Below are 12,730 nucleotides of genomic sequence, written 5' to 3' on the forward strand. Positions count from 1 at the left end.
CGGGTAAAATGTAAACATAAACATATAGTCATAACCTCACTCTCTCTGATATAAACAAAAATTTGTTGGTTGGTAGCACTGAACTTCACTGTAAAATTGGCGAAAAATAGAACATGTTTTAATTTCGTGAAGAAATTCACGAAGTTCTTCGTGAATTTATTGGACGTCAAAGTTGGTGTATTACATTATACAATTTCTTCATGAATTAATTCATGAAGAAATTGACAAGTATAATGCTAGCTTAAGTGGAATGCTAGGTTAAATCTGTCCAGATCGATTTGTTTCCGACTAATACCCTACAAACTTTGCTGTTCACTCGTTCTTCAACCGTATGTGGTCCAGTATAAGGTCGTTGCAATGGTGTTCGAACTGTATCGTCACGGTTGAGCACGTGCGCGTATTTCACACGTTCGGTATGTACAAAAATAACCGTAATGGGCAACCATACCCTAGCCGATGTGCAGGTGAACATTTTAAGTCTTGTTTGTACGAGCTACGTAGTTCCAATTTCCAGAGACTTGCTATATAACTCTCGCCAGGAAAGATTGCCGGTCACAGCACACCTTGTGTCGACTTACAATCTTTGTTTTTATATAGATGCGAGCGACTTATGGAATAGGATCGTGCTAACGTTGAACAAAAAGTCTTTTCGTTCAACATTGACACGATACTATACCGGAAGTCGCTAGCACCTTACGTAAAACAGAGATTGTAGATCGGGATCAAGTGTTCTGTGACCGGCAATCTTTCCTGACGAGAGTTATAACTTATAACTTACTAGACTGCGCTTAACGTATCTAAGGTGTTGTCAACACAGTATGCAACACACAATGCACCGCGGGGCAAAAATCGCAGAGATGATGTGCAATATAATGAAATAAGCTGTTATTTTAGATGTTCCGTTCATTAATCATTCTCGTGATTAGCTCGAATTAGTAAACAGATAAATTTCTGTTGAGAATAAACCAATAAACTTAAGTTAACTCGTGCGTATCAACATGTTCTCTGTCGATAAAATTTGAAATAATATGCAGACTTTCAACGGATAAAAGTTTAAAGGGCCAATGGGTCAGAGCCATTCGAAGAGAAAAATGTACTCCCACCATAGTGCATTTTCGGGGAATGAAGCCGATTTTAGAAAGGTACCGACGAAGGTGTTAAACAATAATGCAATACCGAGCGTTTTCGACTTTCCCATTCACTTAAAATAACGTAGAACATTCTTTACCAGCAAGACAACGGCAACTTTCAAAGGTTAGGTGGAAGAGCAGTTTATACTGAACTAAGTATATTTCAGGTTTTATTACAAGAAAAATAGCTAAGTCTATTAACTGTTCCATATGTGCAGATGCGATATTCGCATCAGAGAGTCATTCAGAGCTTTTAACTAGAAAAAATCGTGGAGGATTGTTGCACGTATCAAGCGATGCATTAAAAATTTGCCAAATTGCTGAAAAGTGTTCAGGTTTTTCATTCAATCCACACCACACCACGTTGTAAACAAAATGGTTATCAGCAGTCTAAGAAAAATAAATAACAGTTACAGCCCATTTGGGTTTTTGGATACCTAAATAATCATATCTTACTACTTACATCTTTAGTTTTAAGAGTATATTTTCCCATACGTGTTCACCACCAAAATACACATATAAATCAAATTAGGACTAGAGTAAGGCAGTTATATACCAATTTAGTTCAAATAAAATACCAATAAATTCGATTAAAACAGTTAACAGCTATATGTTATCTTTTTTTGCTACTAAAATTTAGAATAAACATGGCTAAAGCAAGCTGCAGAACGTACGTCTGCCCCGCGATGAACAGTTGGTTGCCTATCCTATCTTGACAACAGGCGTTTATAGTAAAATCTACGTTACACGCGGTCTAGTTATAGCATTGTTATAGCAAGTCTCTGCCAATTTCATATTGCATGGCACATCAGAGCAGCCTTGAGAATACGATTGCCACCTTTCCACCATTCCGTTTGCTTACGGTTGTTCTAATTCTTTTTATACCAAAGAGGGACGAGAATAGTGAGGATTCGAACTGTCGCCCCCGATCACTATAGTGATGGTTTTTGGGACACCAAATCGCGCGATCCAACTATGAAATAGGACGGAAGCAACAGTTTCGGCAGTGATGCCCGCTGTTGGGATTCCTTCTGGTCACCTGGTGAAACTTTCAATTACAGTTAGTAAATATCTTTGTCCCTCGTCGATGGTATACCGATGTACTTTGGCTCGTTGGCAATGTGTCGAAATATAAAACGATTCCTTTATGGTTTCTGTACTCTGTCACTTGGAGTGATGTTGTTCCGTCAATGAGGTTTTGCACCTCCAGATCGAGTTTTTGCTGTTCAGAAAATTCGTCTTGAGTTAAATTTCGACTATTTACCGAGACTGACTTTGCGCCACTTTTAGTTTAGGTAGCGTTTCTATAGATTTTGAAATAATGCCCTTGACTTTCGAGAGGATAGTGATAGGAGTAGTATAATGTTTACACTAGCACCACCATTACTTCTTATCACTTTCAAAGCGGACCTAGCAGCAGCTAGCTCCAGAACTTTTAAATCTAGAGCGCTGCTCCCCGATAGTGGAGAAGGGGGGGGGGGGGCTAGTTTTCATATTACATTTTGCTTTTTCATATAAAAATTTGACAATTGTATCTGGGCACGTCAATTGCGAAAAGCTTCGCTTGAAATATTGTTGCCTAAGCAATGGTAATATGACCGAGACAGCTTTCCGCCCCACATACTCTGATACCTACTCCCATTTCGGTGGCACAAGAGTGTCTGTGTAGTAGACGCATCTTCACTTAGCCTTGGGGATCATTTTTCGTGCTCCCATTCGTCCCTTATTGGTACGCCAATGCCGTAAGGCACTTGTGAGGTACGTTTTTTCATTTCTGCCAGGAATTATTTTTCCATTACGTGAACTTTGAACAGTTCGTCACGAATGGCGCAAGACCATTTAATTGTCTCCGCCCTAACTACAACGCATAGGGCGGTAGGTTTGGAAGTCTCCAGGGCTGCCGTTGGGGGTTGGCCCTATCACCATCGTCCCTGTTATACCTACCTAAGCAGCCAAGCGTTGTACCCTGGTTTAGGTGTAGCCCGACCTTCTTGTGTCTCAATCCTTCTCCGCCACACTAAGGCCGTGTACATAATGATAACTTTTACAATCCGCCTCTTTCCAAACATTCGTCGACAGGTCCATAAAGCACTGCTGGACTTGTTTGCTACTTGTCCAAACTCAGTTTAAACGTTCACGTCCCGTCTACGGTTACCCTCAAGTATTTGACTTCATTTGCCATAAGGATAAGCGTGCTGTGGAAGAAGTCCACCTTGCACCAATTTAAGGGGAAATTGCATTATGGCGCACGCGGTAGTCTCAACCTTCCCACAGACTGTTACAACTGATTTTACCCCACGGCCGTTTTCAAAATAAAGAAAACACGAAAGTATAGACACATTAAATTGATAGGTAGGTAGCAACTGGATTGAGCATGCCAGTGCTAGGGAAGTACTGACCTCTCGTCCCATCGGGGTCAAATGGGCGCGTTACAATACTTTTATACAGAGCATCTGTATAACTTATAGTTTTAAATCCTGCAGTAAGTCATCCAAAACAGGGCACTCATCCCTGTAGACCTCCCCTCACAGTTGTAATCTGCCTCTTGTCAGGACAACACAGTTTTCTCATTAGTAGCAGCGTGAATGTTCCTGTTTTCGAACCTACAGGTTATCCACCTACAGATGGCCAGGTGGACACCCCACTTCTTACGATTAATTCTGGAAAGTGTTATCAAGCTCACCTTCAATAGCTAAGAAGTACAATTTTTTTGCGACTGAGGGATTACTCCCTTCAACTGTTCTGTGTTCATAAGACTCCTCCTTGCTGAGTAGACATATTATTGCATACACATCCCAAGATTGTCGCGATTTTTATTAAATTCCACAACTTCGTTTCACGTTCCCAATAATCGCGTCTATTGCTCAGCACCAACGCATACCAAATTAAAATAAAACAAATTAAAGAATTAGTAGTTTTTATTTTAATATTCTGCTACATCAATGTTACTCAACATGAGATGCATAACATGTTTTTGTTCTGGTGGATACCTAAAAATGAATAACAGTAATTTGTACTATGGTATATACACAAGTATTTGAATTTTTATCAATTACATAATACAGAACTTTTAAAACGATAGGAACCACCTAGAACTGTATTTTAAAATTAATTGTAAATATGTAGTGGCATAGTAAAATTAAACACTGGGACAATTCTGACGAAGGGAAGATAATAAAATCAATCGCAGTACTTATTATAATATGTAGGCACTCTGAATGTTATGCGAAAACTTCTTAAGTTATAACCTGAATAATTTCTTAAATTATTCATCTGCACTAAATTCTAAAGTAGTTATGTGAAACAAATTAAAATTTAAGTAGGTAATAAAAGACTAGTTAATACAGTTTAGCAAAACACAATAAGTGAATTTTAAATAATAATACAAGCAAAGATACCCGATTTAGTAGATGTCTACTTACTTAATTTAAAGCATATATATATTACATTCTCTGTCAGTATTACGAAGAACCTGCACGTTTAAATACTGATCGCTCATTTTGATATTGTAATATCCTATTTTTTCCTCTTTCATACAATATTGGCCTTAATGCCGCTCGAACTTAACATTTTATTTACAAAATTTACAATTGCAGTTGCCGGTTGCTCAGGTTCCAATTCCGCGAATAGATGGCATTGATTGTCTGTATTGCTTGCCGGTTTACGAGCGACGTATCCGAAGATTTTGCTAAAACAAATGATATTTAGGTATATCCGCCGAGGTTGAAATGGACATACTTTGAACTTTTTTCCTCCCCAGTTCCCACGCTCCATCTATGCTCATCGGGGTCTTCACCACAGTATGATACCGTATTTATTGGATAATGTCTCCTGAAAAATACTTTCCGTTTGTGGTCCGTTAATGTAATTCCTTGTCCGTTCACTTTGAAATGAACAATTGTGGCTGTTGGCACTGGCGATTTCTGGAATAATTCCACGACAGCTTTTTTAATCGCTTGCGGGCCGGTTAAAGATTCCATATCCAACGAGAACAGATACAAAACATTGCAAGCAGCTCCTTGAGAGAGCCAAGCTTGCGATGTGGTGGTAAGGCTGTCCTGTTTTACATCACCCTCTGGCAGCACTAGTCTGCAAGGTAAGGCCATTTGTATGACTGAGTGTTGATAAATTAAGGCGGACAATGAGCTGAAAACTGGCTCGTTGCTACAGCCCTTCAGACGAACACCTCGGGATGTGGGTTCTATTAGGAAGTGTCTCACAAATTCATCGCTACTGGGCGATTTTGCCTGAACATTTGATGGTAATGTGGCAACTTTTAATGCTAATCCAAACGCGCCGGGGAAAGAATTAGAGTCGCGAACTACAAATGTGCCCGGAGGTTGCGTTCGGAGTAAACTTATAGCTGCAATTGAGCTACTGTTACTGAATAGTTAAGTATATGAGCAAATTACAAACCTTCTTCTCGACTGATTGTAGGTTTGTACCAATATTTAGAGGTGTCTCGCACAAATTTAACATGCGCAGGCGACACCTCCTGTGGAGATTCAGAATGTACAGAGCTCCTTCTTGAATTTACATAGTAAACAGTTGGTGAGGCAGATCCGTTATGAACGGGACTGTGTTGATAACCATCGGCGAAATTTTCCTTATAATTGTGGCTGGTGGGCGTTGCTGATGTGCTGCGTTGTACCACTGAGTGGGAGTATTCCAGTGTTCCATTGCTTAACTCACTTGGTGAAGTCGGTCGGTCCTTGCTGAAAAATTTCGCAGATTTACATAGATTGGCAATAGTCTATTACAATTGTGTAACATCCATTGACAAACTATTAACATTCATTGTTTGTTATGGTAAAGGAAAATATAATTATATTGTGCGTATGTATCTACATATGTTCCTATTTACACAACTACACTGAAATGTGTGCGCTAAGGTGAAGAAAATGTTGCATTATTTACATGAGTTACAGATTTTTATGTAGAAAAAGTGCATAAATCTTATACTGCATATTATATTTATGGCTTATCTATCTCGCAATCAAATAAGCAGCTTATCCACTTCCGTATATATTCAAGATTCTTAATCAAGAGTGATCAGTAAAATGGATCTTTATCGAATATTAAAACGCATAGGTACCTAGTGATGATGATGACGACAGTCACCTGTTTTTGTTTATATCAGACCCGGAATAATAATAATAGATGCATAGACTTTTGGTTGATAAAAATATAGGCGTACCCACCTGCCCACCCATATTATTTCCATTATAAATATTATGACATGTTCACGATTAGGAAATTGAACAGCAAAAAGCGCATAGTGGCTGTTATCATATACTTGTCGCTATGATGAGCGGGATGCGCAATGTGCATTTTTACCTATACAAATCCTTAAACTTAATCCTTGATAAACCCCTACAATAAATGATGCACCCTTGTTTATCCATATTTCCACAACCCTCAGCACAGTGCAACAATCAAAATACACGTGGTACAAGCCGAATATCGAGATGCATATCCGCTTCTATACATTTCCATCACTTTGGATGCTTTAATTAAAGTCTGAAACATGAATCCATCGGATCCTTAGGTATGTAAGCAAATTTTATGATCACATAATCCCAAATACGAAATTTCACTAAACTTCAAAAAGCGTATCCATTGCTGCTTCGTAATGCCAAGACAGAGAAAATTATTATGAAAGTAAATCGAGATGTGTTTCGGCTTCCGTTTATTTTCAAAATTCTTGACAATTTGCGGGAAGCACCTTAACTTGAAACTGCTTACATTTTTGAAACGGAGAAATTATTTATTGGATGTCTGACTACAGCTTTTACATCTATGGATACTCATGTAAGTCAATGGTACATTTTCCGATTCATGATAGAACGGCAACGTATGAGCGCCTGGCTACTATGATCGATTCTCCCGCAAAATGCGAACACTAAAATGTCATTTGCAAGAAGGTCTTAGTGCAGCGGAGTATACCCTATACAGTAAAAAGTGTAGTGCGTGAGTGGTGTGGGAAATCTAAAGATGAACCAGTTGATGTTCATAATAAAGAAGTTAGTTGTCATTTCAATTTCATGAAATTTCAAGATCAGACTATCGTACGGGAACTCGGTGACTCACTTCACGTTTTTAATGTGCAATTAGTTTTATTGAACATTAAAACCGACAGTGACGTTATGGCAAAAAAAGAATTCCATTTCCTACCGATCCTTATAATGTAACACTTGTGGATTAGGAGTGTCTAATATAGGTAGGCACTTGTTACGAATAATACCACGTTACATACCAAACCTGTTCAGGCTTTCACACGTTCAACACTATAATAAACTGAAATGCATATCCGTTTCCTAACATTTCGCGATTTTTGATAAGTTAAGATATTTGAAATATTCCCAAAAAAAGGGCAGAAGGATGGTGTAAATTCTCTCTTTTCACTTTCTATTAAGGCACTTGCCATTTTCATATTAACGACCGGTTGGAAGGACGGATCTGACTAAAATATGATCATAAAATCAAGAAACTTAGAAAACCGTAATGTACTTTCATCTACACAAGATCTATGCACTTTTAGAACAATTCTGTACTCTGTGCAGGAAGTTCCATGATCATGCTACTAAAACAACGAGCAGTTTCGTTACCTGCCCGGTGAATTTGACCGCCCTTTTGAACTTTTTAGAGCAGAAGTAGGATAACTCAATCGTCTATAAAACACGTTTATATTTAGCGCAAGAAAGACAATCGCAGTTTTAAACTTACCGTTGGGTAGTAGGACTTTTAGGTGGTAGTCGTTCGGATGGGAGATCGAATTGAACGGTCGGCGTCGATGCGTTCGTGTACGGTGTACGGGGATGAACCGGAAAAGCGGGCGTTTGCGGCCTCGGCGACACGCTATGAGGTGGACTAGATTCCATTTCGCTAACCGATTGTGTCCTCCATGAAGAAATCGACTCATCGCGGTACTGTACGCAAAACAAACGGGGATTAATCTCGGGCCAATTTCCGCGCGAGGCGGCGTGCACGATGAAAATTCAAAGGCAAAAAAAAAAGAATGATTGGTAGGTACCTGCCATGCATTCGCAGAATTAGGGCTGTCATTAGAGTTATCGGATCCATTAGACAAGCTAGCTATCAAATCAGCGAGTGCATCGTGTCGTGAGCTATCTACACGTGAATTGTCATTCATGATACGTGAATTTCCATGAGATGATTTGTTAATTTGACTTTCAGTATCTTTATAAGAATTAGAAATACCCACCAAGGGAGAGTTACTTGGATGAGGGCTTTGTTTAAAATACTGTTCCTGTTCTACTAAAGATAAAAGACCGTCAGTGGAATCTGGACCACCTCTCGAAGGAGATCTTATCGCGTGTCCCATTGGATTTTCCATAAGTGCAGATGCAGGTGATGTCGAATTCTATAACGTTAGTGTTTATTTGAAAATTGTGCTGTACAAGTGTCTCGTGATTGGTTAATTAATTCTTGCTATTTACTATCGTCGGTCGTACCTGAACAAACTTCTCGTGTATGCGCTTTACTGACATAAAAGGTCTCTCATTGGTAGAATAGATCGTTTTCCCACTTGGTGGTGAATTAACCGAAGAAACATTTCGGGAGGTCGTGTTAATGTGGAGTGGAACAGTAAAATCTTCGTCGTCATCGGCGAAAGCTGTTGTGTCGCTTGTATATCCATCTGCACGGTGGCTTGCCGATGGCCTAATATGTCTTGCTTGGATGTTTCTCAACTCTGACAGAAGACGAGTTTCATGAGGTTGACGTTCTTCTCTTAACTGCATTTCTCGACGTTCTTTCAGCTTGAGTTGTTGCTTTTGCAGCCATGTCAGATTACTGGTGGAATATCTGAAAACAATTTAGATTAATAATTTAGACACTTGTGTGTTGAGCAAGATTTGGCACATTCTGGAAGTAGGTATATTTATTTGTAAGGAGCACCTTCACCTTGATCTAAATTTTGTTCCGTTTTCGTAAATTAAATACTGGTGCACTATTGTCATCAACAAACAATATTTCGTAAATAATCATGTTTAGAACTGTCTAGTGGAGAGGTATCGAGACAGATTTATTTATATTTGTTTAAAAATAGAATTCTAAAACCTAATTTTGAATATTTGCCAACTGTGATTTTTTTGTATATCGGAAACAATTTCAGCCCAAGAAAAATGGAATCAAGAACAAAGTACAGGGTGCTTACCCAAGAAAGAAAGATACTAAACAATGCACACAAATTAAGTATGTATTTTGCTCATAACCGTAAAAGAAATAAAATGTGACGAATTGCAGGAACAATAAAATCGAGCAAACGTTTAGCATTGTACACGGGAGGAGAATTTAGGTTGCAATATACCAATTTACATAACTCGAATTATTTGACGTAATTAAATTGGCAAGATATGCTACGGGCAGGAGTCTGCTATCTGTGCAAAGCAAAGGGGAATTCGCAGTATTTAATCACTCATTTTCCGAATGAATTTCAAACACATATTACAAAGCGAATGGAAGTTCTGACATTCAGGCACGGACCAACGTTCTACGTCTAACACTAGACAGTATACAGGGTGGTCGATAAATGTGAATCCGAAACCTTTTAATTAGTTGCACAAACAAAACACTGCAGTTCTTATGGCCGGGGTCCAAGGATACTATATAATATAAGGATTGCTCGATCCCTATACTTGTAATGTTGCCCAAGTTTAAGTCATATGTGACGTCACCAACGGACCTGGCTGTCAGAATTGACAGTTATAATTTGCTAAGTTGTGAACGTATTTGAATGGACGCCAGGACGCCGATGTGCAATATTAGACTGTAACAACAGCCGTGTTTACACAAAAATCACTAACCCGGAAGTCATTTACCATAACTTCCCTAAAACCGATGGATTAATACGCAAGGAATGGATAGTGCTGCAAGCGAGATTAATGGACAAGTGTTTCTAATTTAAATGCCTGCCTACAACACCCATTTGAACGTATTTTATGGTAATCCTAAAGGTCGGTTCTCATTAGAGCAGCACCGAGCGGCGCGTCGCTAGCAGCAAACTGTACAGGGGTATTCCCACTTAAGCACCATTTGGAAGCGTGACGAAGCAGCGTTTCTGTTTGTGTTCAGTTTAAGGGAGAATGTATTCGTACACGCTCGAAGAAGAGCCATCATCGTCATCATCACCAGATGATTTCATAATATTTATAGCGGCACTATGCCATGTACACGACGAAAAAAGAAAGCGGACGAGTACAATTAATTTTTCTATTCTTTGTCCGTCCATAGCGAATACACTAACACACACAAGCTCAACACAGAAGAGAAATAAATATTTCACAAGCTGCAGCACCACGCCGATCTGCTTCGCTCCTCGATTCCCACTTGTCCGTCTACACGCAGAGCGGCGCGTTTCAAAGCAGCGCCGCGTATTCCAATGCTTCCCGACGCGTTTAAAATTTGCTGCGCTACACCGCGCCGCTCTGCCTAGGTGAAAACGGATCTACTTATTTACATGCGAACAATTGAGAGCACCTTTTCACCGCGCCGCGCTGCTCGATGCTGCTATAATGGGAATCGGCCTTAATCAAAGCATGCGCTGGTACTGGGTCCGCGAGTGACGTCACTACACGCGGCGAAAAAATTCAGTGATCGAGAAATCCTTATATTATATAGTATCCTTGGCCGGGGTCATGCCTCTCTGTCTCTGGCAAACGCTTGAACCTACTATTCGGTTCTAACTTTGCACAGTTGATCTATATGCCACATGTAACAAGCCTATTGACAACGGGTCAAATCCAATGACCCCGTGGGGTCACGAATCTCTATCTCTGGTAAACGGTTCGATTCAAACTTTGCACAGATGAAATGAAAACAATAAAATTTGGTTCAAATGACAAAAATTGGGATGTTTGACAATTGACATAAGAGAAATGAAGTGGCACTGTGGCAGTAAGATCCCGTATTCTGTGGTAAGATCGCACCAACAATAAGAATTAGCTATGCACATTGCACATGCGCGCAAAGCCTCCGATTTTTGCAGTCTTTGTCGTAAGAAATGGACTTGTTTTTAATACAAGGAGTCCCTGAGGAAATTTCAAAAGAATCGCATTCAAGTTGATTCGGTAGGTACATTTTCTTATATTCCCCTGGGGATTTTCAAAGAGGAATGAGCGCAAAATCAACACGGTTTATTTATGAGACGCCGTAAACAATATTTAGTAATAAAAAGTACACGTTTTGCTATACAAAAGGTTCTGTCGTGCTAACAAGAAAAAGTTTATAATTTTAGGGCTTTTGCAGACGTAGCTCCTAAACAAAATATTTTGGACAATTAATTTATATGAAAAAAGATGTTTGTTTTGAAATCCTCCTAGACATATACTCTTGTCGATACTCTGAAGTCTAGGATAATTGAAAATGATGCTGTATAAACCAAAAGCGGTTTTACTGTTGAACGGGCAACGAAAGGTGTATAGCTCTAGTAAGGGCCTAAAAACTTTGGAAAGTGCCTAAATGCTCTTGAACATTTCTGGAAAACCAAACACTTTTAGAGAGTTAGGTCCTTTGGAATTAGAATGCTCCTGGAATAGAATGCCGTGAAATAGAGTTATAAGGTTTCTTTATAGAACAGAAAGTAGGCGGATAAAAAGTTTTGTAAGGACTCTAAACAAGTCTCAAAGGACATAAAAGGCTTTGGCAAGGCGTAATGATTAAACTATGACCGGACATAGGTAGCTATAGAACATACCTGGAAGGAGTGCGTACAAAGTACTGGAAAGATCATATAAAGCTCTGCAAAAAATCTAGAAAGTTCTTGGTGGGCTGAAAGTTCCAGTAAATTTTCAATTGCAAAAGCCTTCAGAATCAAGTAAGTGGCCTTCCTGGACTCGCTATGTTCTTTCTATACTTTTCGATCAATTTTCACCCCAAGGTATGTAGTACATCAAAATAATAAATCAATACTTAGTTTATGAAAATGTGGGAAAAAAGTTTCTTCAACAGCAGAGAAAAGCCACTTAGTTCGAAAATTTACTGTTTTCTATTTCTTGAGAAAGAAAAATGCATTTTTAACAAATGTTACTATCGTCCCTTATTTAAAAAAAAAATGACTTCTGGCAAGATAAAAGTGGGTTTCCGATAAGGTTCGCCATTATAAGCTGTAGAATCACAATTACAAATTGTTGTCAGCCCTCGTGCCTGTATCAAAGAGTAACTAATTGGTAATTAGGTATTCTTTGCCTGTATATTAGTATAGTGTGTAAAAATTCAAATTTGCTGAACCACAGATTGTTGATCTGTGCTTATGCCTAAAGTCTCGCTTAAAGTTAAATATTAAAAGACATCTAGCAATATCTTCTTTTTTTGAATTAAAAAAAATTGCTAAATTAAATTTGCCTTTTCAGGGGGGGCAATACACTGGAGCGGGGAAAGAAATTTTGTATGTATCACGTTTTACGGTTTTGCGATACCCTTGAATTTTTTGTCCCACACAGAGTAACCTTGTTAAAACCTCGACCTAAATTTTACAAGTCTATATGGTCAAGACCATTTTTACCAATCAGTAGTTTAATGTCACCCCAATACTAACGAATGTGCCTAGAGCTACACCGAAAATCCATTTTTGTTTACAA

At 38.9% G+C, this 12,730-nt stretch overlaps 1 protein-coding gene across 1 annotated transcript in view; it reads right to left on the reverse strand.

Annotated features, from left to right (window-relative positions):
- Positions 1–4,035: 4,035 nt before the first annotated feature.
- The window catches only part of LOC116171289 (tensin-1), a 36,958-nt gene continuing 28,263 nt past the window's right edge, over positions 4,036–12,730 (reverse strand). The window contains exons 5-11 of the mRNA XM_031488046.1: positions 8,606–8,957; positions 8,356–8,514; positions 7,857–8,059; positions 7,739–7,801; positions 5,547–5,845; positions 4,869–5,493; positions 4,036–4,818 (exon numbers count right to left, since the gene is read on the reverse strand). Of these exons, the coding sequence (XP_031343906.1) occupies positions 4,662–4,818; positions 4,869–5,493; positions 5,547–5,845; positions 7,739–7,801; positions 7,857–8,059; positions 8,356–8,514; positions 8,606–8,957 (1,858 nt within the window). The 3' untranslated portion in view covers positions 4,036–4,661. The remainder of the gene's footprint in view (positions 4,819–4,868; positions 5,494–5,546; positions 5,846–7,738; positions 7,802–7,856; positions 8,060–8,355; positions 8,515–8,605; positions 8,958–12,730) is intronic.

The sequence above is a fragment of the Photinus pyralis genome, unplaced genomic scaffold (genome assembly GCF_008802855.1).
Source record: "Photinus pyralis isolate 1611_PpyrPB1 unplaced genomic scaffold, Ppyr1.3 Ppyr1.4_LG5, whole genome shotgun sequence".
NCBI classification, from domain to species: Eukaryota; Metazoa; Arthropoda; class Insecta; order Coleoptera; family Lampyridae; genus Photinus; species Photinus pyralis.